The sequence below is a fragment of the Drosophila mojavensis genome, unplaced genomic scaffold (assembly GCF_018153725.1).
Source record: "Drosophila mojavensis isolate 15081-1352.22 unplaced genomic scaffold, ASM1815372v1 contig_277, whole genome shotgun sequence".
NCBI classification, from domain to species: domain Eukaryota; kingdom Metazoa; phylum Arthropoda; class Insecta; order Diptera; family Drosophilidae; genus Drosophila; species Drosophila mojavensis.
In genome coordinates, this window is record NW_025318822.1 from 2,566,522 (window position 1) to 2,591,756 (window position 25,235).

Here is a 25,235-nt window from a genome sequence, read left to right on the forward strand (position 1 = left end):
CGCCAGGTGACGCCTTATCAGCTATCAATCAAATCTGCACCGCCTGCCTGCAACGCTTCCATTCCCATATTCACTCTCACGGCCCACACTTGATTGTTGGTGGCTTCAAAGGTTTTCCCCCAATGCGCGACTTTAGTACAGTCACGTAGTCAGCATTCTCTCTCGCTCTCGCTCTCGCTCTCTCTCTCTCTCTAGCTTGCTTTTTGGAACGCGTGACTCCAATAAAAAATAAATGAACCAAATGTACTCAAAGTATAATCACAAAAATAGAGCAAAAATCAAATATAAACAAAGAGCAAGAGCGACAGAGACGGAAAGCAAAACAAAGCGCTAGAGAAGGAGAGCAGCGGCAGCTAGCGAGAATGCCAATGCTTATCTTATCAGAAAAAAATTGTCGCTTTCGTAAATGGTGGCATATAAAACAAATATTATATGTCCCCGTCCCCTTATATATATACTGCAACTGGATAAAATAATATATTTGATATGAACAATTCATTGCCAGTTCAACTTATGCCTTTATATATTTTTATAAAATAGACTATAGGCTTGTCAACGCTTGTTAACGAATTAACAAAAATATAATACCAGAGAGAATTTTAAATATATGTATTTTCTTTTTATTTTTTTTCCTTGTATTTTTATTTAATAACAAAAAAAATTATTTTTGTATGTTTTTTCTCAATTATAAATAATATTTATAAAATATCCTTTTTCTACTACAAAAAATAAAATGGTTTTCAAATAATTAAGTTTTTGCATTGGTTGCAAATTTAGCAATAGAGTTTCAGGAATGATTAAAGAAATAATATATGCATCAAATAAATGAATAAATGCTTTCAGCAGTTTTAATACATATTACCTAATATATTAAGTTTGAAAATTGAAACATTCTGACTTAAGGATGTCAGTCTTCTTATTAGATCAAATGCAAGTCCAATTGGCAAGGCGACTTACACATATGTCAACGTTTTTACAGCCCAAAAGTATGCAACATATTTTATTAAGCATTTTCTGGTGTAATAACAGAAACCATCCAGTGCGTCTACACTCTGTTAGCTCTTTATTGCGCTCTTTATGCGCATGGTGGCTGGTCGATAACACACTTTTCGATAAGTTGGTTTTTTAATTTAAATATCTAGAATCCTTATTCTCCGTGTGTTTGGAAAGTATTTACAGTTTAAACTGAGTTTATTGCCCTTTACGAATAATAATTATATTTACATTTGCTTTAAAATGGAAAAAATAATTTTTTGTTTACTTGTCGTTTATTTGATCAAAAATAATAATATTAATATTGCAAAAAGAAGTAAAAAGTTAAACGAAACTAAAACTTAATTTGGCATATATCGTATGTGTAAAACGTATAAATTATTAACTAAAATTGCATGAGATTATCATTTATATTTTTGATATATTTTCATTATTGCTGATGCATAAAATTAACTTAAAAAATATGTGGAATTTGATGATAAGAAATCTCAAGAGTTATTCATATTCATAATAGAGAATAGTATTGGGGGTATATAATAACAAAAATCCAACAACATATCAGTTTTATGCTGCTGGCGATATTCGCTAAAAAAAATTAAACTAAATTTTACAATAACAGAACTCGAGTAGTTTGGGAGCATTTCCATAGCTTAGGGAAATGTCGCATCGATTTGCTTAAATTATATACAAAACTTGTGTGTGTGTGTGTGTTCTGTGTCAGTGTTGTGCTGTTTGTTGCAAATTCTTAGAGAACTTTTGGTATACGCAATTCGAATGCCTAGGCTAAAAATGGATTTCAGTTTCTTTGGGAGCTGTGAGATGTGTGTATAACAAGAATATCTTTGGTCAGGTCTAATCAGAATCGGCTGGCATTATTCCATCTTAACAATTGTCTCGCGCTCAACGCCATATTTACGACCAAATTCATGGAGTTGCTGTTGTGCGGCTGCGTGCAGTGCATAGCTGGCAATCTGATGCTCGTGCTGGCTAAGTGCAACATGTTGCTGCTGTGCGTGCTGCTGTTGCTGCTGTTGTTGTTCTTGCTGCTGCTGTTGCTGCTGCTGGCGGTGATATGCGGCCAATTCATAATGCTCATCGATGGACGTTGAGCGGCTGAGCAACATATCATCGTGTTGCTGATGTTGCTGCTGCTGTTGATGTTGCTGCTGTTGCTGCTGTTGCTGATGGTGATCCAACTGCTCCAGTTTTATGATAGTCGGTTGCTCCTCCTCGGCTAGGTGACTTATGTAGTAGGGCGACGATGTACGACCACTCAGTGCCGACTTACACAAGGGCATCTCCGTCTGACCAAGCGCCTGCTGTTGATAGGGATTTTGGAGGTTGATAATGTTGCTGCTGCTGTTGCTCAGCGAGGATAGTGCGTTCGATGCCGTGGTCTGTGTTGTTGTTGTTGTGGCAGCTAATTGCTTGCTGCTGGTGGTGGTGTTGGTGGTGCTGTTGGTGACCGCCTCCGATTTGATCGCTGTGCTGATTGCCGCCGCCGCCGCCGCCGCTGCTGCTGCAGCTGCTGCTGCCGCCGTAATGGAGTTCGGCATCAGGTGCATAAGTTGCTGATGTGCCAACAATTGATGATCGCTGCTGCTGTTGCTCAATTGTTGAGCTTGCAGATATTTCTGAATAATTTGTTTGTTATTTTCATTGCTGCTATTAATGCTGTTATTGTTATGATTAAATAATGAATTGTTGTTATTGTTGTGACTGTTGCTGTTGTTGTTGTTGCTGCTGCTGTTGCTGCTATTATGAAGCTGCGTAGGAGATGGCGTGGAGTAAATGGACTGAGACATGGCTGATGTGGGCGTGCTAGGTGAATGCTGCATGCTGCATGATTGCTGATGCTGCTGCTGCTGCTGCATATTAATGGGCGACATTTGATAGGATGATGTGGGCGACATGTCCAGGCCAGAGCATAGCTGTTGCTGCTGCTGTTGTTGTTGATGTTGGGATGCAGCATTAGGTGATAATGAGGAGGATGCCATGCTTTGCGGCGAGCTGGCCGCAGATGAATGTAGCTCAGTGTTTAGTTGTTGCTGCTGTTGTAGCTGTTGCTGCGGTGCGTATGACATATATGCAATTGGTTTCATTTCTAATGAGTTCGCCGAGAGAGGAGGGAGAGAGAGAGAAAGCAGACATCACAAATTAGGCATGCGTGTAACACACAGTGAGAGAGAGATAGAGCGAGAGAGCGCGCGTGCGAGAGAAAATGCATATTGAAGATCTCAACCCACCTCCATCAGTGACATCCATTTGCTGCTGCCCATGCGCCTCCAGTTGCATGCTCGCGTTGTGGCAGGCATTGGAATTGCTAGCCACCAATCCAGCTGCCTGCGAGGCTCTCATCTTCTTTGACTTTTCGCTTTTGGTACCCTTCGGCTTGCGCTTGCGTTTCTATTGATGGGGCGAAGTGAGACAAGAAATTAGTTTCCGGCTTTTCTGTCGAGGACCAACGACAACAACTCACCTGTATGGTGTCCTTCTTCATCGTCAGTGGACGGACCACGCTGTGTAACTTGAAGTAAAGCCCGCAGGCATTGCAGACGGGCTCGCCCCCAGGATTACGGCGCCATAGCGATGTGTAGCTCGTCTGGCAGTTGGAGCAGGACATGCCAGCTCGTCGGGAGGCGCTCTGTGAAAGTTTTTGGAAAAACATCAGCCGGTTAGTGATTGTGTGTGTGTACCAGTGTGTGTCAGTGTGTGTGTGTGTATGTGTTTAATGAGTTATTGGGGGCGTTGAACTTTTATTGCTTTTGATGTGGAACAATATTTTTTGTTTTAATATAAGGGTTTTTTTTCTCAACCAACTAAGTAAACCAAACGATAAAAAAAATTAAACAGTAAAAAAAAATATTAAAAATTGGTAATTTCTAATATAAACTACGTTAAGTGTAAGTAATCCAATCATTATAAAAAGTTAGCAGAGACTTGGACAAGATATGACAACATTAAATCAATATCTGAGTAATTTTTTTTATCATCTATTATTAATAAAAAATATACACATTTTATTTTTATCTATCTAGACGTGTATAATATTCTATCTATATTCAGCATGCTACAAACTTTTGGTTAATAATTACTGTTAGTCTTGGCAAGGCAGGGAACTATTTTACTCTCTGTGGATTGTCAATTATTTGATTCGTAATATTTGCAATTTGACATGTTAGTTGCAGGTTTTAGTTGATTGGCTTGGCTTGGTTTGGTTTGGTTTGTTTTGGTCTGGTTTGGTTTGGTTGGTTTGATTTGGTTGGGTTTGACTATTCATAATTAATGGACGACCTACCAAGCGTCTCGAATTAGCGCGACTAACTTGCTCGTCGAGCGCCGTTGAAGTCACTGAGGACGTCGTCGCCGACGTTGAGCCTGCGCTAGCGCCGACGCCAGCGCCGACGCCGGCAGCGCTGTTGGCATTTGTTGAGCTTTTACTGCGGCTACCGGCGGTCACATTAAATGGGAAGGTCTTATAGAAATCCCCGCCTGATTCAGCGGCCACTGTAATAAGGCAATTAGAATTTGTTTGTAATGAAGAAAAGCGTTTGTTGTTGTAAGTTTTTTTTTTTTTTTTTTTTTTTTTTTAAATTTTTTTTGTTTTTTTTTTTTTTTTTTTTTTCAGTCGTACAAAACTAATTTGCGCTTGACTAATATAATAAATTCAATTAATTTTCTCTTTATGCATTTCTTAGTTCCATTTCTTTAATTTATGCTTTCGGATTTTGTTCAATGATAGAAGCGAGAACTGCAGTCTGGCTGGCGGATTTCTATAAGTTCTTAGAGCCCATTATTTAAGAGCTCTCGTTGCTATTAAAAATTTTGTTCCACACAAAAGCAAAAAATCAGTTTGTTGTTTGAGTTAGTAATACTTGTAATTGATTTTGGTGTTGCTGTAGTAGTTGTAGTTATAGCTGTTGTTGACATTTACCAATCTTCTAGGCTGTTTAATTAACGGCCGATTCATGCCGTTCATTTTATGATACAGGCCGCACGCATTGCATAAATAGTGTCCCGTGTTATCGCGGCGCCACAATGGGGTCGAAATCGCACCACAATTCACACATTCTCGCCCCTCAGTGAAAAAATCGGCATCGAGCAATGCTTTGGAAATTTAAGTATAGAAAAATCGAAAATTTGTATTGAAAGTTTTTTTTTTGTATTTCTTGTCATGTTGTTGTTTTTGTTGTAGTTGTAAATATGTGTGGGTGTGTGAGAAACGCTTTGAATTGCATTTTATTGTTTTTATAAAAAAATTAGTATTTATTATTATATTTGATTTATACTGTTGTTGTTTATTTTTGTGTTGTATTTCATTTTTTGTTGTTTAAGAGTTGATAAAAATTAATTGAATTTATTATACGTTATACTTAGCAATATAAATGTATATGATAAAAAAAAAAAAACTTAAATAAAGTAAATTAAAAATGATAAACTAAAGAAATACCTCTTTATTTTCTGAACACAATTCTAAAAACTGCTACTGATCTATTGATATATACATGTAAATTTATCAATTGATATTGCTATTGATATGTTCATATAATTGAGATATATCTGTACGTTATCCCTAGATAATAAATACGAAATCGTTTTATTAATGCGCCTATTTTTTATATTTTCATTTCTCTGTATCGAAGGTCTAAAAAATACTGCTGTTCATTAAAGAAGACTTGAATAATCAAAAATTTGTTAATATTCTATTCTCGTTCTGCAATATTTTTAACCTCATTCATTTGTTTTCTGCTTTTCTCTATATATAAATATATTTGAAAATTAAATCGAAGTAGTTTTTATAACTTCAAATAATGAAAAAATAAAAATAATAATAATAATACTGACTGAAAGAGAGTTGAGTCCTTCGGCTGTCTAACTATTCGAAGCACAAACGATGAACAGTTGGCAACAAATTTCTTTGCCCAAAATGAATTTACACAGGCTACGCAAATAACTGACCTATATATATACAAGTACATATATATTTATATGTATGTGAGCAACTGTTTGCGTGTGAAATTCTACCTAAGGCCAGACGGCTGACAAATATGTGGTATATTAGGATTCCTTGGCATACAGATGTCTATGTCTACAGCTATATGTGGAGGTCTGACTTACTTGCTGTTAGCGATGCCGAGGCGGACAGATGAGTGGCATTGGCTAGGAAGCGCGCAGGATCAACAGCGCTGGCAGCACCATCGACAGCGGCTGCTGCTGCCGCCGCGGCAGAAACGGCGCGTCCGTTGCGTATCACATTGGTCACCGCTGCACCACCCAGCTGGCCCTGGCTGGCGGTTGTGGGCGCGTAGCTAATTGGTTCGTAATGACCACTCCAGGCGTCGCCCTGCACCAGAGAAAGAAAGCAAAGTAGTGAGTATTAAACAAATGTTGGAGCCGACATCTCCAGCCTTGCCACTTACGTGAGTGCGATAATTGCCTAGCGATGCGTATCCAGCCCGTTCGGCCCCACTGCCAGAGCCATTGGCCACGCCGTTACCATAGCCCGAACCACCGCTGGCCGGCGCAATGCGCTGAAAGGCGGGCAAGGTGCCTCCACCGCCGTTGCCATTGCCGCTGTGGCTACTCTTGGGCGAGCCGTAGCCGTCGTCCAGCAGCGTGGAGTTGCCAGTGTGGTGCAGACCCACTGGACCAGGACTGTTGCTCGATGAGTTGTGATGTTGATGATGTTGTTGTTGTTGGTGCTGCTGCTGCTGCTGTTGTTGATGTTGGTGATGTTGTTGCTGCAGTTGGGCGTGTGTGTGGGTGGGCGAGGCAATTGTTTGCATGCCGTACTGCATGCCATTGGCAGCCGAGGCGAGTAAAGGACTTGCATAGACAGAGCTGTAATGAGAAATATATATATAATAAATAAACAACAAATAAATAAATAATAAATAAAAATACAAAATAATGCTTATTATAATTAATAAATATTTAGTATTTTACCTATAGCAGTAGTTCTTTAAATACATATTATTGTAGTTGGAGAAAAACATTTTGCGGCTGACTAAACTAATTTTCGTTTTTAGATTTGTAATATAAATGTTTCGTACAGCACGATTAAAAACGCACTGTTTGCATTTGTGCGCGTTTTGCGGGCGATTTTCACAGCTGATGATCTTTATGTTACTGTTATAGCTACGTTAACTGCTGGGCGCTGATTCTGCTAGTACTGTTAAGACGCGGCTTGTGTAAAATGAAACTGTTAATAACATTCCATTGCATTGTTTAAATAACAGAGTACTGTTGTTGTTGTTGTTGCTGTTGCTAGACCACCGGAGTTAACTTTTTGCATGTTTATAAGGAGTTGTGCGTGTGTGTGTGGGTGGACCCATAAAAGTTTTAATTAAAAATAAAAGAGTTTCGGCTTTTGTTTATGCAACTCAAATTCCCTACGACACTCTGCTTCAACGGTAGCCTGTGCAAATATTTTCGCTGCACTTGGCCGCTTGTGTCGTCTCTTCTTAATTTTTTTGTTTTTCGTTTTTTTTTTTTTTTTTTTTTTTTTGATATTCAGGGTTTCTTGTGGCATAAACAAAGCTGAGTGGCAGGCAAAACTGCGAACGGGAGAAATGCGTTTCGGGCCTGACTTGTTAGTCTCTGTGTCAGATCGGAAGTTCTTGTGGCAGAAGCGTGGCAGCAACACAAAATAGCCGAAGCTTAAAAATCGTAAACGAGAAGGCAATCCTTTACACACACACACACACAAGAAATAAAATAAGTAAATATTATGTTTGGTAATTTTTTGTTTTCAAACATAAAAAATAAATGAAAATCAATCAATAATATTGTCTATTGTCTTTTACGGCCCTTTGTTTGAACTAAGAGAGAAATCAAATACTATTATTATTATTATTTCGATTTGTATCAACAGGAAAACTTTTTAAGTCACATAAGCACACACATATATTAATACATATATATTTAATACAAATTTTTCTTTTATTTTCTTTTATTTATTTTTTTTTTTTGAAATGTTTGCAACGCCAAAATACACTCAACTGGTCAGACGAAACAACAACCGAAACGGGGCACGCGCGTTTGCATAATGAATTGAGTCGGGTTTAGTTTTATGCCAGTTGCAGTTGACGCTTTTTTCCGCTCTGCCAGCGTCGCTGCCAAGCACTATTATTATGATTGTTGTTGTTCTTGTTGCTGCTTAAGCCAACAAGTAGTCAGTGCAAAATATCTTAACAAAATACGCTTTCAGTTGGTAACATATGCCGCCGACTTATATTATATAGATTTTTTTTTTATATACAATATGGAATGTTTGTAACATTACAATTTTTACTGTAAATAAAATATCATAAGGATAAGCATGCTAAGATTAAAAAGGCTAATTTGCCTTTTATTTATTTTCTTTTGATCAATTGTTGAATACCTTTGTTGGATAGACTATTAGAGTTATAAGATATATTATTTTTATTACTGAAGATGTTATTATTAGATCGCTAAAAAAAAAGGTAAGCCCTAGATACTAATACCCAAACGGTATTTTAAAAAAGGTTTTTATATTAGCCTATTTAAGATCTTTGAATCACAAGTAAAATAGTAAGTGATGATAGTGGCTTGGAGTGATTCAATTAGAGCCAAAGCTGCGACAATATTCCATTAGAATTCATATCATATTATAATATTACACATATTCATAATAATATTGATAAAGCTCAATCATTTAATAAAGTTGAACTCATGTATTTATCATGTCACCATGATATAAGCATATAATAATATTTAGCCCATGTTGTATTACGTAATGGTATAGAATCTTGGCAATTCTTGCAATATTTAATGCATGCTATAATTTTAAATCCAAGCCAGTTTGGCTTAAAACCATTTAAAGCTATATACACACGCGTACTGATAGCGACAACAATAACAAATATTATAATATAATATAAAAAAGCATGACAAATCTTTAAATATAACAATTACAATTGCCCATTTAATAAATATACTTCTTCATATATATACATGTATGTAAGCATATATACGAAGCTTGAGATGTCGCACGCTGTTTGGAAACGTTCTCTGTACATAGGAAGTGCCAAGACAATAAAAATGCACGATATTATTTTATCAGTGTTCAGTTAAATGTTGCTGTATATATCTATACATATAATATATATATGTGTGTGTATATATGTTCTTGTGGTGGCTGTTTGTTGCAGGTGAGTATTTAGCGCAGACTTCTTGTTTTCCATGTGGAATATGTGAGCTAGCCACCGTATCTCGTATCTTCTTCTGGTTTCTGCCGCAACAAACTGACCAAAAGTCACATACGCGCGCTCGACACCCAGCTCCACTCCGTCCGGTCTTTCCCGCCAGCCCCAAACGCTAAGAATTAAGAGATTGAGAGCCCAAGCTAAATATATTTGGAGATTTAGCACCGTTATACAGAACCTAATAAAATTGGCTAATATGGGGTACATGCAGATATATAAAGAGAGAAAGAAAGAGAGAAGCAGGAGTGGTATAATAGAACTACACAATACGACAAGCCGCTATATAAACAGCATTTATAAAATTTTATTATTCTATAGTCAAAGAAATTTAAAAATTTATGAATGATGCGGCATAGAAAACCATTTTTAAACAAATAATAGTAATGTATGTAATTTTCAGGCTTTGAAAATTGATTGCTGATATGCAAGCTTCTCTCTAATTTTTAGTAAATAATACAACAAATAAATATCATTGAATAATAAATAAAATATAACGACTGAACTATGTCAGATACTATTTAAAAAAATACTACAATCCTGTAGAAGACTTCAACTTCAATAAAATTAGTTTGGGCTCTCTCTTTGTTTGTGTTAGGCTGCCTTAAACAAAATTCTACTTACGCTCCTTTATTAGTGCTCTAAATAAATATAGTTCTTGACAAAGCTTTTAAGTCTAAACAGGGCTTCAGTCTAGAAACTTGAAATAGCCAATTTTGTTGTAAATAGACCCTCCACTTAGAGCATAAACCTGGCTTTATTGACAATTTGTCTACAATTTGACATGTATACGGGCACTAAGTAGAAGGTACCTTACATAGAGTAATATAGTATACATATATACAATATTATATGTATACAGTATTGCCATGTACAATTTGTTATGGCTAGTTTCGTGTAATTGTGTGTATGCAAAACACGTTTTCCAATTAAAACTTTGCAAAGAGAAATGCTAAAGTGCAAAAATATTGAGAAACACAAAACAAAGTTAATCGGGCGAGCGCATTGTGCGGGTCTAGGGAGTTTCTTTTTAAGCTCCGCCGAATATTAGAGGCTCGTCGCCAGGGTTGCTGCCGTAGCGGAGTGAGGCACACTATGCTGACTCAGTGGCTGCCGCGTCTACGACTACCCTACGAAGTCGAGCCAAATGTATTTTGGTGTGTTTTGAAGCTGTGTCATTTACAGTTTTCTATGTCAGAAGGCGGCTTTGAATTACGCCGTCCAAGTCGCAAATCTCAGAGCCACATAGAGGTGCTAGACATTGGGTATCCTCCTCTGTCACTCTCTCTGTCTCTCTCATTGTAAGTCGCACACAGGCACACGTAAACAGTTTGCAACCGAATATGCAGAGCAAGTTGAAAATGAAAAATGCGCTTTCATTGCATATTTGTTGCATTTGTTGAGTGCAGGTTTTTAGTCAAACGCTTGTTTGATGTTGCCACCTAATGCGGGTCATGCCCCCTTTGGCATATGCCACACTCGGTAAGTGTGTGGCACGTGCGCACACGTGTTGCACCCAACCAGCATGACTGTAAGCTCTTCTTTTTTTTTATTTTTATTTGTGGGCCACATTCTGTGGGCCTCAGTTAGTCAACCTAGGCAAAAGTCCAACATGTGTATTACACCCCCAAATTCTTGATTCAATCGATAGAGACAGATGGATGACGTGTAAGGGAGACAAAGATGAGTGTATGTGTGTGTGTGTGTGCAGCTCGGGGGCAGGCTCATGAGTCAGCAATACGGCTCAAATGCTGCCCCAACGTCCGTAATAACCGCAATTAACACACTGCATGATATTTTTGGTTTTGTTTATGAAATCGGAGCGAACGTTTACAATATTTTGCTTGCCTTTGGATTTTGTTGTTTCGCTTCTTTTTTTTTTTTTTATTTGAAGGAAGCTCTGAATGGCTGAAAGGCGCGTCTCTGAAAATCCACAATGTGAAACTGTAAACGGATTTGTATAAAAATACGTGCAAATAAAAAGTTTTGTTTTGAGTTAGTTTATTTTGAGCGTGCTGAAGGTACTTTAGAGAGACGAATCTCTAAAGCACTCTACTTGGCATTGAAATTAATCAATTTTGAATTCCACAAGAATAGTAATATGTTTAAGTAACTTAAACTCAAAACAACTGAAAACCAAGATTAACAAATTCTTTCTATAATTCAATATTTTAAAATTAAAGAAATAATAATATTTATTAAAAAATGAGCTTTTAGCTTTGATTTTAAATTTTAATAAGAGCCTTATCAAAACGCATCAAAATAATAATAGTCTATAATAATCTGCGTCAGCTGATTCTATAAAAGTCGACCTTTGGGTGTGAATAATCTTGGCAATAAAGGAACATTTTATGTTTTGCCTTAGCCCAAAACAAATAAATAAACAAAATATTTTCTGATCCCAAATATTTTCACGGCTATATTAATACATATACCATATGATATATACAATTTTATACTTTAACCTGCCCTAACTAACTGTTTATATGTATGTATGTAGATGTAAATATGTCTGTGCTTCGGTTCGGTTCAAGAGTTCTGCGTAGCAATGCGAAAATGTGCATGACAAAAAAACGAAAAACAACTGTAGAAAAACAAATGTAGAAAAACATTCCAAAGTCAGTTAAAGCAGGCGACTGGGTGTGAGACGCCCCACAGTAAGATGCAACACGGAACAGATTTTTCGCCGGCCAAACGGAATGCACATTTCTTTATACATACTATTACTTGACTATATATGTATATATATATATATATATTTATATATATATAAATATAGAATGCAAACCACCTGAGAATGCCATAAGCGAATGTATTAGAAGTCGTCTCTAGCTATAGCTATATACCATATATATAAATCTAAACATACATAGAAGTGGAAGGGGACCTAGCGTAAAGTCTATGGGCAGGCAGGCAAACAACAAGTGTAACAATTGTAACATTTGTGCCGTTGTTATTATTACCTATGACGAGTATAAAGAAACGTAACACAAAATCAAAGTCAGAATAGTAAAAAAGAAAAAAAAAAAAAAAAAACAACATGAATCAGAAACCGATGACTACAACAACAATAACAACAACAATTGTTGATCATGACTTTTGGCTGTGCGAGTCGTCGATGCGGCGCTGCGTTTTTCGTCGAAAGGCACGTGCGAGGCGGCAACGAATAATGAGCTCACTTTGGGGCAGTAAGAGTGAGAGAGAGAGAGAGAGAGAGAGCGGGAGACACAGGGAGTTGGGGTGATATTGATTGGGACTCACCTGCTTTGCAGTACCGGGCTGAGCTGTGTCGTAAAGTAGCTGCCGTGCTCCGGCGAGAGGCTGCCGTAGCTGTCGCGATGCAGTCCGCTGCTGGGCTGCGCGCTCGTTAGTTGTGTGAAGCTTTGCAGCGTTGCCACATCGCTGGCATGTGTGGCGAGCGTGTGGGAGGGCGACGGCGAATCGCCACCCACAGAACTGGCCGAGTTGTTGTGATGATGATGCTGATGATGCTGCTGCTGGTGCAGATGTTGCTGTTGCTGATGCAGATGTTGCTGTTGCATCAACTGATCGTGCGTCATAGAGTAAAGAGTTGGATTAGCCTCCTTGAGCACGTGCATATCGGATACAGCGGTGAGCATGTGATAGCTGGAGCCGTGATTATCATCGAAGCACTCGTCCTTCAGCGTATCCTGTATAACTTCATCAATATTTGGCGTCGTGTGTGTTGTGTGCGCGATTACCGAATTGGCGGCTGCTGCTGCCACTGCGGCAACGTGTTGCTGGAGCTGATGTTGCTCGTGGGTGGTGGGACTGCCAACGCCACCGCCACCACCACCGCCACCGCCTCCTCCATAAACACTGTAAAGTGCAAAATTGTTGCGCATTATGGAATCCGTGCTGTTGCTGCTGTTGCTAATGTGATGTTGCTGCTGCTGCAGCTGCTGCTCGTACAAATGGTTATGATGATAGGGTAAATGCGCCAGCAATTGTTGCGAGGCAGCCAATGCATAAAACTCGCTCTTATCCTGCTGTGTTGCTGCTGCGGCCGCCGCTGCTGCTGCTGCTGTTGCACTGTTGCTAGTTAAATCGTAGGCACAATTATTGTACGCTAACCAATTGGCGTGTTGCTGCTGTTGCTCCTGTTGCTGCTGGTGGTGTTGGTGTTGGGTTAGCAGTTGTTGTTGCAGAAACTGTTGCTGCTCGTAGACTTGCTGTTGCTCTGCTTGTTGTTGTTGCTGTTGCTGTTGCTGTTGCTGCTGATGAGCATAGTTAGCTATGATCACCGAGTTGTTTAGGCCGCGATAATGTAGCGGCAATTCGGCAGTTGCTGCTGTTGTCAATGTTGCTGTTGCAGTTTGTTCTTGCTCATTTGATTCACTTTTGATTTTGTTGTCAACACTTTCACTTGCGTCGCTTTGCTGATTACTATTTATCACTCCTACCGGCAAAATTTCAGCGTTTGTTGTTGCTGAGTTTTCATCACTTATCTCACTTTTGCACTTATCAACAATTTTGTAATATTTATCGCTTGTTGTTATTGTTATTGCTGCTGCTGCTGGTATGTTTAGCTTCGTTTCGCTTTCGGCTTTAGGCTCGTCTTTATCTTGATTACAATTAGCCGTGTCGCCTGCAACAACTTTAGTATTTGTGACGTCACAACTGCTGGCCTGCTGCTGTTGCTGTTGTTGTTGTCTTATGCTGTTCCCATCATAAACTAAAATATTTGCGATTGTTGTTGTTACGGCTGATGTAGCTGTTGCTGTTGTTGCGGTAGTAACCGTTTGCTTCGCTGTTTCGCTGGCAACTGATGTGTGAGCCTTCGACTCAAATGTCGACGATAAATTCGCTGTGGCAAGCGGCGACAACGGCGACGTCGACGTCGCTGCCTGCTGCTGTTGTTGTTGTTGTTGTTGTTGACGCTGCTGCTGCTGCTTGTGCGCGTCGCCGCTATCGCCGTTCTCCTGCGCCGATATTGTCGTCTCTTTCGTAGCGACCGCCTGTTGCGCTTGGCCGTATGCTATGGCTGTAGTTGTGGTCGTGGCTGTGCCTGTGCCTGTGCCTGTGCCTGTGCCTGTGCCTACTGTAGTATTTGATCCTGTTGCCTGGTCTCCCCCTGCGCCCTTCTGCACAGATTGTTTCTTGGCATTTGCCAACGCTTTGGTGATCTTCATTTTGGCAGCACTCGCCAACAAATTGCTGGGCACTCTGGGCAGCGCACTGTTCTTGTCCTTCTCCTTGGACTTGCTAGTCTTTGTCATGATAGCCAACGTCCACAGTACACACAGGAGAGTGTAAGCAGCGTAAGCTAAGCTAAGCCTTGTTCAGCTTGTAGACACTTTGCCAGGCAAGCGAACTCGCCAAGAAGTTTTCAATGATCCGCGCTGATAAACGTACGTGTCCGAGTCCGGCGCGTTTTTCATACAAACTGAGCTCGACACACGCTTAATTTCGAAACGAACAAAAATCATACAAAAAGTGTTTTTAAAACGACACTACACAAATTCAAATACATAAATACATTCAAATATATATAAATATATATATATAAATACGTATATATATACATTCATATAAAGTATGTAGATGGAATAAGCACAAAAGCAAATCCCAAACTCTCTCGCCTTTGGGGTGCTCTCCTCACACTTGTTTTTGCCTCCATTCATACAATTACATTTTGTGCTTTGCACTTTGCCTTTGCTCTACATGCCGTTATATTATAATCATAATCATTATGCATGTTTCTGTTTCTGTGCACAGCCTCTAATGCCCGCGCGCGACAGCAATAACAACAGCAGCAGCAGCGACCACACCAGCAATTACGAAGTACACTGGCGCTCACTTTGACACTCTCACTCGCTCGCTCTCTCCAACTCTCTCGCGCTCTTTGGAGCTCACTTCAGTGCTCAAAGTTTTTGTTGGCGCGCTCTTCGAAGTTCGAACATCGTTCTTGTTGTTGGCTCGGCTGCAATTGCCTACTGACAACCGACCTTATCGCACATTCGTCCATACCGTAGGCTGCTTTGTCATTTGTTTCAGCTGTCTTTCTCTCTCTCTCTTTCTCTCTCTCTCTCTCTCTCTCGCTCACCCAGCAGCAGTTTTAAGCAACGCCTCTTAACGCAACACAACGCACGAGGGAGGCAGACCAAGCCGGGCCTGCTGCTAAGGCAAATTTGTTATTGTGCTGTTTAAGTGTAGTTCTTTTGTTGTTGTTGCTTTTAATGTCGTTGTTGTGGTTGGCTGTTGCTAGCGTACATACATATGTATATAAATACATATGAACATGAATATGTACTTATATATATGTACATATGTATATGCATATAGAATAATGTATACATGGACATATTCAGTGCATTTGTGCCATTTGTATTGTATAAGTTAAACATTTAAAACCAAACAAAATTCTTAAAAAGATTTGAGAGAAATTTATGAGCTCACTATTTACTTAAATATAAAATTGTTAATATACGTTTTTCTTGGTTAATAAACTCGTTCACTTCATTTTATTGTTTCATATGTACAAAAAAATTAACAGTCATTTATTTATAATAGTTAAATTGAGTCTTTATAACATATGAAAGAGTTTTTTATACATCCATAATTCTAATAATTCCAATTGAGCTGCCATAACAAGTGCGCATCATACACACAAATTCCAGAAAGATGAATAAAAAAGTTTTTTTTTTTTTACGCACAATATGATTTAATAATTATTTATTCTACATTTTGTTTTAAATACAACACCACTAAATGATATATCGCTTGGCATAATAACTTTGCATATAGTACTAATAACGCTGAAGAAATAAATGAAGTCTAGCAGAAAGAGGATGAGCCAGATGACTAGACTCCCTCAACCCCAATACAATAAATTTACCTAACAAGATATTATAAATATGCCCAAAATCGAATACTTTAACAAATTTAAAATCTTTAGCATATTATCATTAATTTCGATCTGGATAATATCCACGAAACGTTCATGGCAACTTCCTCAAATTGTGCGTAAAATTGTAATTTGTATAACAAGGGCGAGAATTCAAAATCTAAATTTTGTAAAAATTTAAACAACATGCGTATATAGAATATTTTCCATACCCAAGCAGGACAGAAACATAAAATCGAATAACGTACGAGACGCGTGTTGAATTTCATAGGATATGCCACAAGAGGGGCTGGAGCCGACGAGAAAGGCGCCGTGAGAAAATTAAGAAAACATTGAAAGAAAAGTGAAAACTGTAAGAAAGCCTATATTGCACTTGTGCCGGTCTCTTTTGCCAATTCCCGAGACGACGCGCCAAAATATTGTCGAAAAGTCATAAAACTTACTATGGATGACGACAATGCGTCTATGTACTTGAGCCCAGTTCTAATGGCTGATTAAAATATTGTTATATTTGAACCAGGACGGGCAGGAGAGTCGTAAAAGATCTCCGAATTTTTAATGACATTTTTATCGTTATTTGAATAGGCGGCACCAACGATCTGTTTGGACATTTCGACAACATTTTTACGAGGCTCAACTAAAAAGTATGCGACTTCTCAAGTGGGTCATCGGCTGTCTCTGATTTCAGTTAACCTCTGTGGCAATTTTAAAATCATACTTATACATGAATAAAAATGAAAAAAGTTAAATATTTTAGACTGATAACAGATGAGACTGATCGCTAGGCTCCCACTAGGGTCTGAAACACATGCCACAGGCCGACGTCCGATACTTGTTTACACTCAGTTCTCTGAACGCTACCAATTACAATAAGTATATACTCTTTATATATACATAAATATTAAAATGTATACGTAAACATAACTCATGTCCATTATTTAAATATATGCATATATGTACATACATATGTATATGTACTTATTTTTTTCGTTCTGCCTCATTAACAAATTTTCAATTTTTTATAAGTCACATTTGCGCTGACTTTTTTCATTTTCAATATTCAGCTCGCTGTGTTGCATGTGTATGTGATTTATATGGAACTTTAACCTTAACCTTGCTTAGACGTCACATTTCTTAACACGCATTTCAAGCATGTCCAGGCTCAAATTTAATTTAACTGGAACAGTTTAAAAATTTTCTTCTGAAATTCTTTTTTAATTATATTAATTATTATGAAGCTATATTAACTAATTACATTAAAAATACATTTAAAATCATTGAGTTTCATTAAGTAAATGTTAAAGATCCAGATATGTATATTAATATATGTACATATATTAAACACGTATTTTTTTATTCACTGATCTTCAGTCTGTATGTTTCAGTTGTTCTATAATACATAAGCTTTACCCACATGTTGCACTGGAAGTTCTCACATTTGACAAGAACTTTTGACCCCCTTTAGTGTATGCCCAACTGGCAAACGTCATGCTTTGTTTCTTCTGATAAAGTGTGTAAGCCTTAAAACTAAATGCATTGGGTACAAATGCTAATAACGGTAAATGACCTTAAAAAAACTAGCTATATGTAACCACAACAGCTCAAGCAAGCAAGTCAGGGTTAAAGATATATATATATATATATAATATATATATATATAATTTCCTTAAAACTATGTAAATTGTGACTGGTTCAAGAGTAGGTGCGTGTCAACAAACAAATCTGTGATCAGAGTGGTTTCCAAGTTTCCATAAATCATCAATGAGCCGTGGAAAATGTCAGGCAGCACAAGTGCGAGATGCTAATGATGTGATTTATTACAGATCTGCGAGCTGTATCCCAAAAGGATAATACTGGTTGCTCTCTACGTGTCTGTGTGTGAGGGTGTGTGTGTGTTTTAGGTGCTGCGTTTCACACTTGAATTGCAACTGGTAATGGGCCGCATCGTGGAGCAGTCCATCTTTCAAATATCAGATACCCCAAATATACTGGAAAACCAATAAACCAATGGAACAAACTTGATAGAAAGATACGAGTATTAAATACCCTTCCGAAGCAACAACTTATATACAAATTAAACAGTTGCCGTAAAAAAAAAAATTCAAAAGGAATTTTTCTTTATGGATATATTTAAAATATATAAACCTATCGAAAAGTAAAACTAGTTTTTACTTCTAGATATTTGAAGCTATATTAGTCCAATATGTAGAAAATTATATAAGAGGCAATAATTTTTTACAAACAATAAAGAGTTCTTATGAATGATGAATAAATAATATAGAATTTTGATTACCCAATTTCGGCGCATGCTCAGAATATAAAAGAAGAATATTTTTTGCGGCTGCAATTATAGAGAATCCTTAATGAACATATATTTTTCCAAGCATTACATATTTGACGAAAAAAGTGTAATACCTTCTGCAAGGAAATACAAATATAGTATATTAATGGAAATACAAATATAATGAGTTTTTTATAACCACAGTATATAAAACAGCTATAAGGTTCAAATTAACCGAGCAATATACAGTTTTGTTGTTCGTATGTGTTTGTGTATCCCACGAGACTCTGTAAATATTCTGAAAAAGAATATCCACATATATGTATATTTATGTATGTGTGGCGCACACTTAAGCCCTTGGCTTAACATTATTTTGACATATTTATGGTGCCCAAAAATGGGTTTGCCTGGAGCACTAACAAGTGCCAACTAGACAGACTCAGCCAGCAACAACAAGGAAAGTATCTCACATATCATCGTCGCTGATGTATTTATGCATTTTTAATATTCCGAGCATAGGCAGTATTCTCGCACTCTCCCCATAAATATTATCCTGGTGTGCCCTGGTAATCGAATATCCCATTTCGCACTTGAGCCGTGGCAACTGCTCAGATCCGCGGCCATTATCAGCATCGTTATCTGGTAGGAATATAATGGCCATTAACTCTATTGGTATACGCCCTTTGATAATATCAATCAAAGCGTTCTCAGTCAAGTGGCCTGCGGTGTAGCTGCTGTGAGTGCACGATTGATCTTTTATCTGGTCCACTTTACGACCCGCAAGAATTGTCCTTAACACGTTTTTTAATTGTAGCGCTTCTTTGCGGCTTGCCTCTAGTTCTGATAAGACTACCCCTTGAAGAGCTGAAGATATCTGAATGATGTTTGTGTTGTTCTCTTCACGCTATAATTATATGAACATAAATTAATACTAATATATAATATAACATTCTTCTAATTCTATTTTCCCATTAAATATAACATATTATTTCTCTAAGGATATTTTTATGCAATTTCCATCTCTGGTTCCCATATGGTTGCCAAGCATTTGAATAAATATTGTGAGCCAACTAAGAAAGCAAATTTTTATAAATTATCCCATCTATTTGGCTAATTTATAAGACAAACAACGAAATCCAGGTCTCTGCGCTGATCATTAATAAATACAAATAAACACTCTGAGACTTTATGCAATATTACTTAGTTTGACAGTCAACACACATATTTGATGCACATTTCGCCTCTGAGGAGTTTTTCCCACAGTCTAAGTAAACAGCACTTGAACCTATTTAAATAGACGTCATATTAAAAACTGTCGAAAAGCCACGATCAAACCGACTGATCAGCACTAATCGAGCGGCCATTGTCATGAGTCAAGGTAGGCCCAGGTAGACAAGCCGTGTCTCAGGTAGACAACCGGCAATTTGTCGGACGATAAACAAATGAAAATGGAAACACGCGCCGACAGGATCAAAATTGATCGTGACAAGAAAAGGACGACAATGCCAAGATCGTCATCCAATTGTTGTTTGTTATGCGTGTGCTATGGATGGTCAACAGATCTAGGTACCTAATACACCATATAGAAGGATTCTCTGCGCTTCTGCCAGCCAAAGCAAATAAACAAAATGGTCATAAATTTTCTCTGGCTCTCAGCGTCAAGCACAACAATTGCTGTTCCTACATTCAGTTATATAATTTTGAAAACATATTTTCCTACTTTGTCCCTGTCCATGTCCCTGGCGCTGTCTAATTAGGGCGTCTACTCAACCATGTTTTTTGTTTATCGTATGTTTGTTTAATGCTCTTTTAACTATCGTCCAGCAAATAAAGTATTAATTTAATAGGGAATCTGATTGCCCATCTAATTGCTTCCTAGTGGAGTCCAGCATTTAGATCATCGAAAAAAAAATTTATAGAAATTTAATTTATATAAATTGAATGGAAATCAATTTTTTTTTGTAGGATGTAAACTCTACTGAAAATGTAACGATCTATTTTGGGTCTTCAATTATTTCGATTTTATTGAATAAAAAATGAATATAACTATTTCAAAAGAAACTAAACTGTATTATGATAATATGATATGCTGAATATGCTATAAACAAATAAATACAGGAAATATTTTTTTTGTTAATTTCTTAAAAATTCACAACAATTAGAAAGGCCTCTTCCTTGGCCACGTGCCATACAGTCATGCGCGTAGCCCGACTTTTCGAATTTCCACATTAAAAACCAATTAGTAAAGTGTAAGGAAACTGAAATAAAAAGTTCATTCATCGGCTGGCAGGAAATTCCCAAGTGAAATTTATGAATGAAAACCAGAAAATTGGTCCTAAAACTCGGCTCAAGCTCATTAATTTTTATGCGACTACCATTTGGCAGTGAAAGTAAGTTAGGTTGGGTAATTAAACTCGGTACACAATGCAGATTGTCTGGACGTTCGCTGGGTCTGTGTCTGGGTTTGGGACTGAGACTGGGACTGAGACTGGGTGTTCGTCAACGTCTTGGTCATATCCTGTTAAACACATTACGAACAGGTAGAGTCCAACAGGTACTTCAGTCCAGAGCAGAGACACGCGCTGTTGCCTTCAAATAGAGCAACAATTGTTAGCTGTAGGTGCGGTTCCAAAGGTAGGGCCAATGGGTCTATCTTTCTGGCTGGCCATGGATCCTAGATATTGGCTGGAATTGTGGATGGAGTGCTCTATGTGAGTGTTTGTGGCAATCAACGCAAATACTCGCAAGCAGAAATGTATCTTTGTATCTTGTCTGTGTGCGGTTGTTTGTTTGCTTGTTGTTTGTCTTTCGGAATTTCACAAAATTCCTTTTATATGCTACAATTTTTATGTTTAATCTAAGTGTGTACACGAACATGTGTCTTCGTTCCTCTTTCCGTGATTCGGTTTCGGTTTGGGCTTATTTATTTACTTATTTCTTTTACTTATTCATTATGTTTTTGTTGTTATTTTTTTGCGGTATTTGTTGTCGCGGTTTTCTCCATTGTTCTTAAACAAACGCATTTTATGCGGCTCTTGTGTTTGCAATGCATTTTACAAGAATATGTCATCAAGCAACTGCACGTGTTGCTCTTTGCACAGAGTTCAAGTGACTCTGGTCTGTCCTGTAGGAACTTTGTTGTTATTCTATGCACTCATTTGCATAGTTATATTTTGCTGTAAAATCACTATTTAATAATAATTTTAATTATCTGCCTAGCTACATTTCCTACACTCAAATTTATTTATTTTTTCAAAAAAATATTCAACTCTATAGGAAATTTGTTGATAAATTTGTTTTTATTATGTATAAAATTATTGATATAAAGTTGTTCATCCCGATTTGACTCCTTATAATAGCTAAGCTGAGGTTAAGTACAGAAACATAGACGAATAAGAATAGAACTGTATTATTTTATTATTATCGAATATATCACTAGGATCCCATGACAATTCATTTTACTTTATTGTAATTATTTTTTATATTTTTTTGTATTAGTAAGAATCAACATTTTTGTTATTAATCTTCGTTTAAAAATAATTAAAAATAAACGTAAGATAATTAAGATATAATAATTCAATTGAAATGGGATAAGAATACGTTTAATCGTTGAATACTGAATTAAGTTTATAAAAAATTCGAACTTTATGATTAGCCGTATAGTACAATGTTTTATCGACTTGATGCTCAATAGTTAATGCAAATATGGCAATATGGCATGAGCTGAGCCTTGACATAAAGTTCTGTGACTTGAGTCAGTATGACTAAATGTGGGTAGATATGCACATATGCATATTTATACTACTTATATATGAATACATATATGCTTTTATATTTCTTTTGTTTTTCAAGTCTTGTGAGGAAACGTTGCTTCTTTTTTCTTGAATATATTTTTATTTTTATTTTGTTTTTCGATTTTGTTCATACATATGTGTGTACATACTCGTAATGTATATTTTACTGTTGCTGTTGCTGTTACTGTAGGGGTCTATTGATAAGACCCGTCATTGCCCGTCGACCGCACACACACGCACACACGTGCGCTAACACACTCATAATGTGACATACATACGAACGAGCCGAGGAACCGCAGTTTTTGCTATGGTGGCGCAGCTTTGCTCTGAACACTTACGCATACGAACACATCGTATATAGCGAACATACATAGACATATGAATACACATATGTATGCATACATGTATATATATATACCGTGCTCATACATTTGTGGAGCACTTGTTCGGTGAGCAGCGACCCCAAAACCTACCCCCGTACCCATACACAATGTAGCCACTGGCCCCTTCTAGCAAGCAACGCAACCGCCTCCGTCAACTCCGCCTTTGCCTGCGCCACTACCTCTGCCTTAGGCTACGACTCTGGCTCTGGTTCTGCCTTAGCCTGCGCCTGCGCCTCTGCCTCTGCCTCTGCATGCGCTTGCTCCACAACGACGTTGGGAGTATTTGTAGCTACGAGTTTGGGTTCGTTGTTCGTCATGCTGGTTTCATGTGATCGTCGTATTTCTTCTTCTTTTTCAAATTTGTAATTATATACGCATAGTTGCTTAGTATATACATATACATATATAGTATATATAGTCTATAACTTACTTAAGTTTTAGGCCAATAGATAGTAACTTTTAAACATGAAATTATAATCGACATATAAGAAAACGATCCCCAAATATATATAATAACATCATATAAAGTATTTTAAGAAAACCTTGGCTTTGGCTATGCATATATTTTACCGTTACTTGTGTGTACCAATTAAAAAAAAAAATATATTAAAACCAAAGCAAAATCATGAAAGAAATCTCATTGGTAGGATTCCTAATAAGTATATCAATCATCAGCTATTAAGAAATATAACTTTTTAGTTTTCCAAGAAAACATTTAAGATGGACACAATTGAGATAAAAGAAAAATTACCTTATCAATTGCTTATAAAAACAATAGTTTTCCTCACAACATTTCCTTTATCTATATAGTTTATATTTTAGTTAAGCAAAGTCCATTGAAGCACTCACCATGCAACACGTGCGTCATTCTGACGCGTGCAAAGCTCAGTTGGGAATAAGTCGATCGATTGGATAGTAATCCACGGTTGCCATCAGATCCGTTGCGCTCATTATGAGGGGCGTTCGACGAGACACATGTGGTCTATGGCTGATGAAGAGATCGTAGAGCGAGGACCGTCGATCGCAGATCGGGCATCGGGCATCGGGCATCTGGCATTCACGCACGCACATACACACACACACACTCGATCGTTGAGTCGCATGCTAAGCAAGCGTTAAATTTGTAATTTGTTAGCGCGTTTGCATTTGAGCTCGTTCGACATTTTCGTAGGCGTCAACCTTGTTTATGCGACCACATAAATGTGTCACAGTCAACTCTTTTGGGGTATTCCGGGCGCCCCTTGGGCTGTTGTTTAAACTCCGTCACGTTTTGTGGTCAAATATTTTTACCAAAGGATTTTCCATGCGCCGGCGCAACAATTTTCCATAACGAGATTTCGCGCTAAAAATGTTTGCCTTGGTGCACGCCCACTGACAATCGGTGTGATTATCACTCGGCACGGCCCACAGGAAACCGGAGGCGGAAGATAGAAGACGGCACCCGCATCTGTCCGAGCGATCGGAGCTGAAACGCTCCGAGCGGCGACTTACTACTACAACTTTTCAAATGCTACTCGTGAGACTGAGACCCCGGTTCCACCAAAGCAACACGAGTAAAATATTCTTGATTAAAACTTATCAGAGCACATTTCATATCACCTTTTCAAAAACGCAACACATAACAACAACAACAAGCCACAGTCAACTCTCAATGAGTAACGCTCGTCAGCTCGGTAGCTACTTTATTATCGGAGCAAACGGTCGAACTCGTTCCCCGTACCTCGTTTCCCGTTCCCCGATTCCTCGATTTTCCACTTACCATTCCCTGCTGCTCGGTATGTGTAGTTTGGCTGCCTCTCGGATTGGACGACCGCAAGATATGGCTATCTGAACCGGAACACTGTACCACCCAGCCCCACAGACGCCACTGGGTGAAGAGAGAGAGAGAAACAGAGAGAGAAGAACGAGAATGAGAGAGAGAGAGAAATGGGAGCCAAACACGATTTGATTAAGTTGCATCACGCGTCGGTCGCGCGACTATACTTATCGGACCAACTGTATGTCTCTGCCTATATACATACACATATAAGTCATGTATGCGCGATTATGCCTCCATATATCCTTATCAATATTTCTATACGTTTGGAAAGGTTTTGTTTTGGTGACGATGACTACGGAAACTTGGGAAACACCGCCAGCACTGATTGCCGCTATCTGAGATGTTCATGTAAAAAAAAAAAAAAAAAAAAAAAAAAAAAAATATAATAATAATAATAATTGGCACGTCAAAAGATTGCAGCATTTACGAAAGGTATATTTAATTGTGAATGGTTTTATCAACTTAATAAATAATTTGTATACAGATTCAATCAGCTATCTGTTCAACAATCAGTTTAATAAATGTGTAGCAATCATCTAATAATATATTATCATACATATATTTAAAGTAGTATTGTTTGTGTATAACACCATCAAATTTTGTATTATGATTAATTAAAAGTCTGGCCTCTGTGACGAGTGTGTATATACATAAGATCCGGCATCCGATCATGTTTTGACTTTTAACATTTTTAATAATTCGAAAATATAAAATATTTATTTGAATAAGTCACATGTTTTATTTATATTATGTGAGCATAATTTAAATAATAAATTTAACAATATAAATTACTAAAAGACAAAAACATATCACGAAATCTCTTTAAGAGTTTATAAGATAATAAATATGGAGACTATATATACATGCCCCAA

At 37.6% G+C, this 25,235-nt stretch overlaps 1 protein-coding gene across 6 annotated transcripts; it reads right to left on the bottom strand.

Moving 5' to 3' along the window:
- Nucleotides 1-1,389: 1,389 nt before the first annotated feature.
- LOC6574156 (box A-binding factor) lies at nt 1,390-24,006 on the bottom strand. 6 transcript variants are annotated; one of them, XM_032728271.2, is made up of 7 exons: nt 23,394-24,006; nt 6,414-6,834; nt 6,112-6,337; nt 4,292-4,500; nt 3,473-3,637; nt 3,240-3,399; nt 1,390-3,097 (listed from the first exon to the last, which is right to left on the bottom strand). In XM_032728271.2, the coding sequence occupies exons 2-7, from the start codon at nt 6,789-6,791 to the stop codon at nt 1,866-1,868; spliced, it is 2,370 nt and encodes a 789-aa protein (XP_032584162.2). In that variant the 5' UTR covers nt 6,792-6,834; nt 23,394-24,006; the 3' UTR covers nt 1,390-1,865. The 6 variants fall into 6 exon arrangements, with proteins under 6 accessions (XP_032584162.2, XP_032584157.2, XP_032584156.2 ...); XM_032728266.2 differs by lacking the exons at nt 4,292-4,500; nt 23,394-24,006 and adding exons at nt 4,928-5,100; nt 12,480-14,664; XM_032728265.2 differs by lacking the exon at nt 23,394-24,006 and adding an exon at nt 12,480-14,663.
- Between the last annotated feature and the right edge of the window lie 1,229 nt (nt 24,007-25,235).

Excerpts from the sequence above, each read along its gene's own strand:
- LOC6574156 (XM_032728265.2), bottom strand. The coding sequence starts at position 14,458 with ATGACAAAGACTAGCAAGTCCAAGGAGAAGGACAAGAACAGTGCGCTG. Across the intron at positions 6,338-6,413 it reads TAGGCAATTATCGCACTCAC|GGCGACGCCTGGAGTGGTCA; the intron begins GTAAGTGGCAAG and ends TCTCTGGTGCAG. Across the intron at positions 3,400-3,472 it reads TGAAGAAGGACACCATACAG|AAACGCAAGCGCAAGCCGAA; the intron begins GTGAGTTGTTGT and ends CCCCATCAATAG.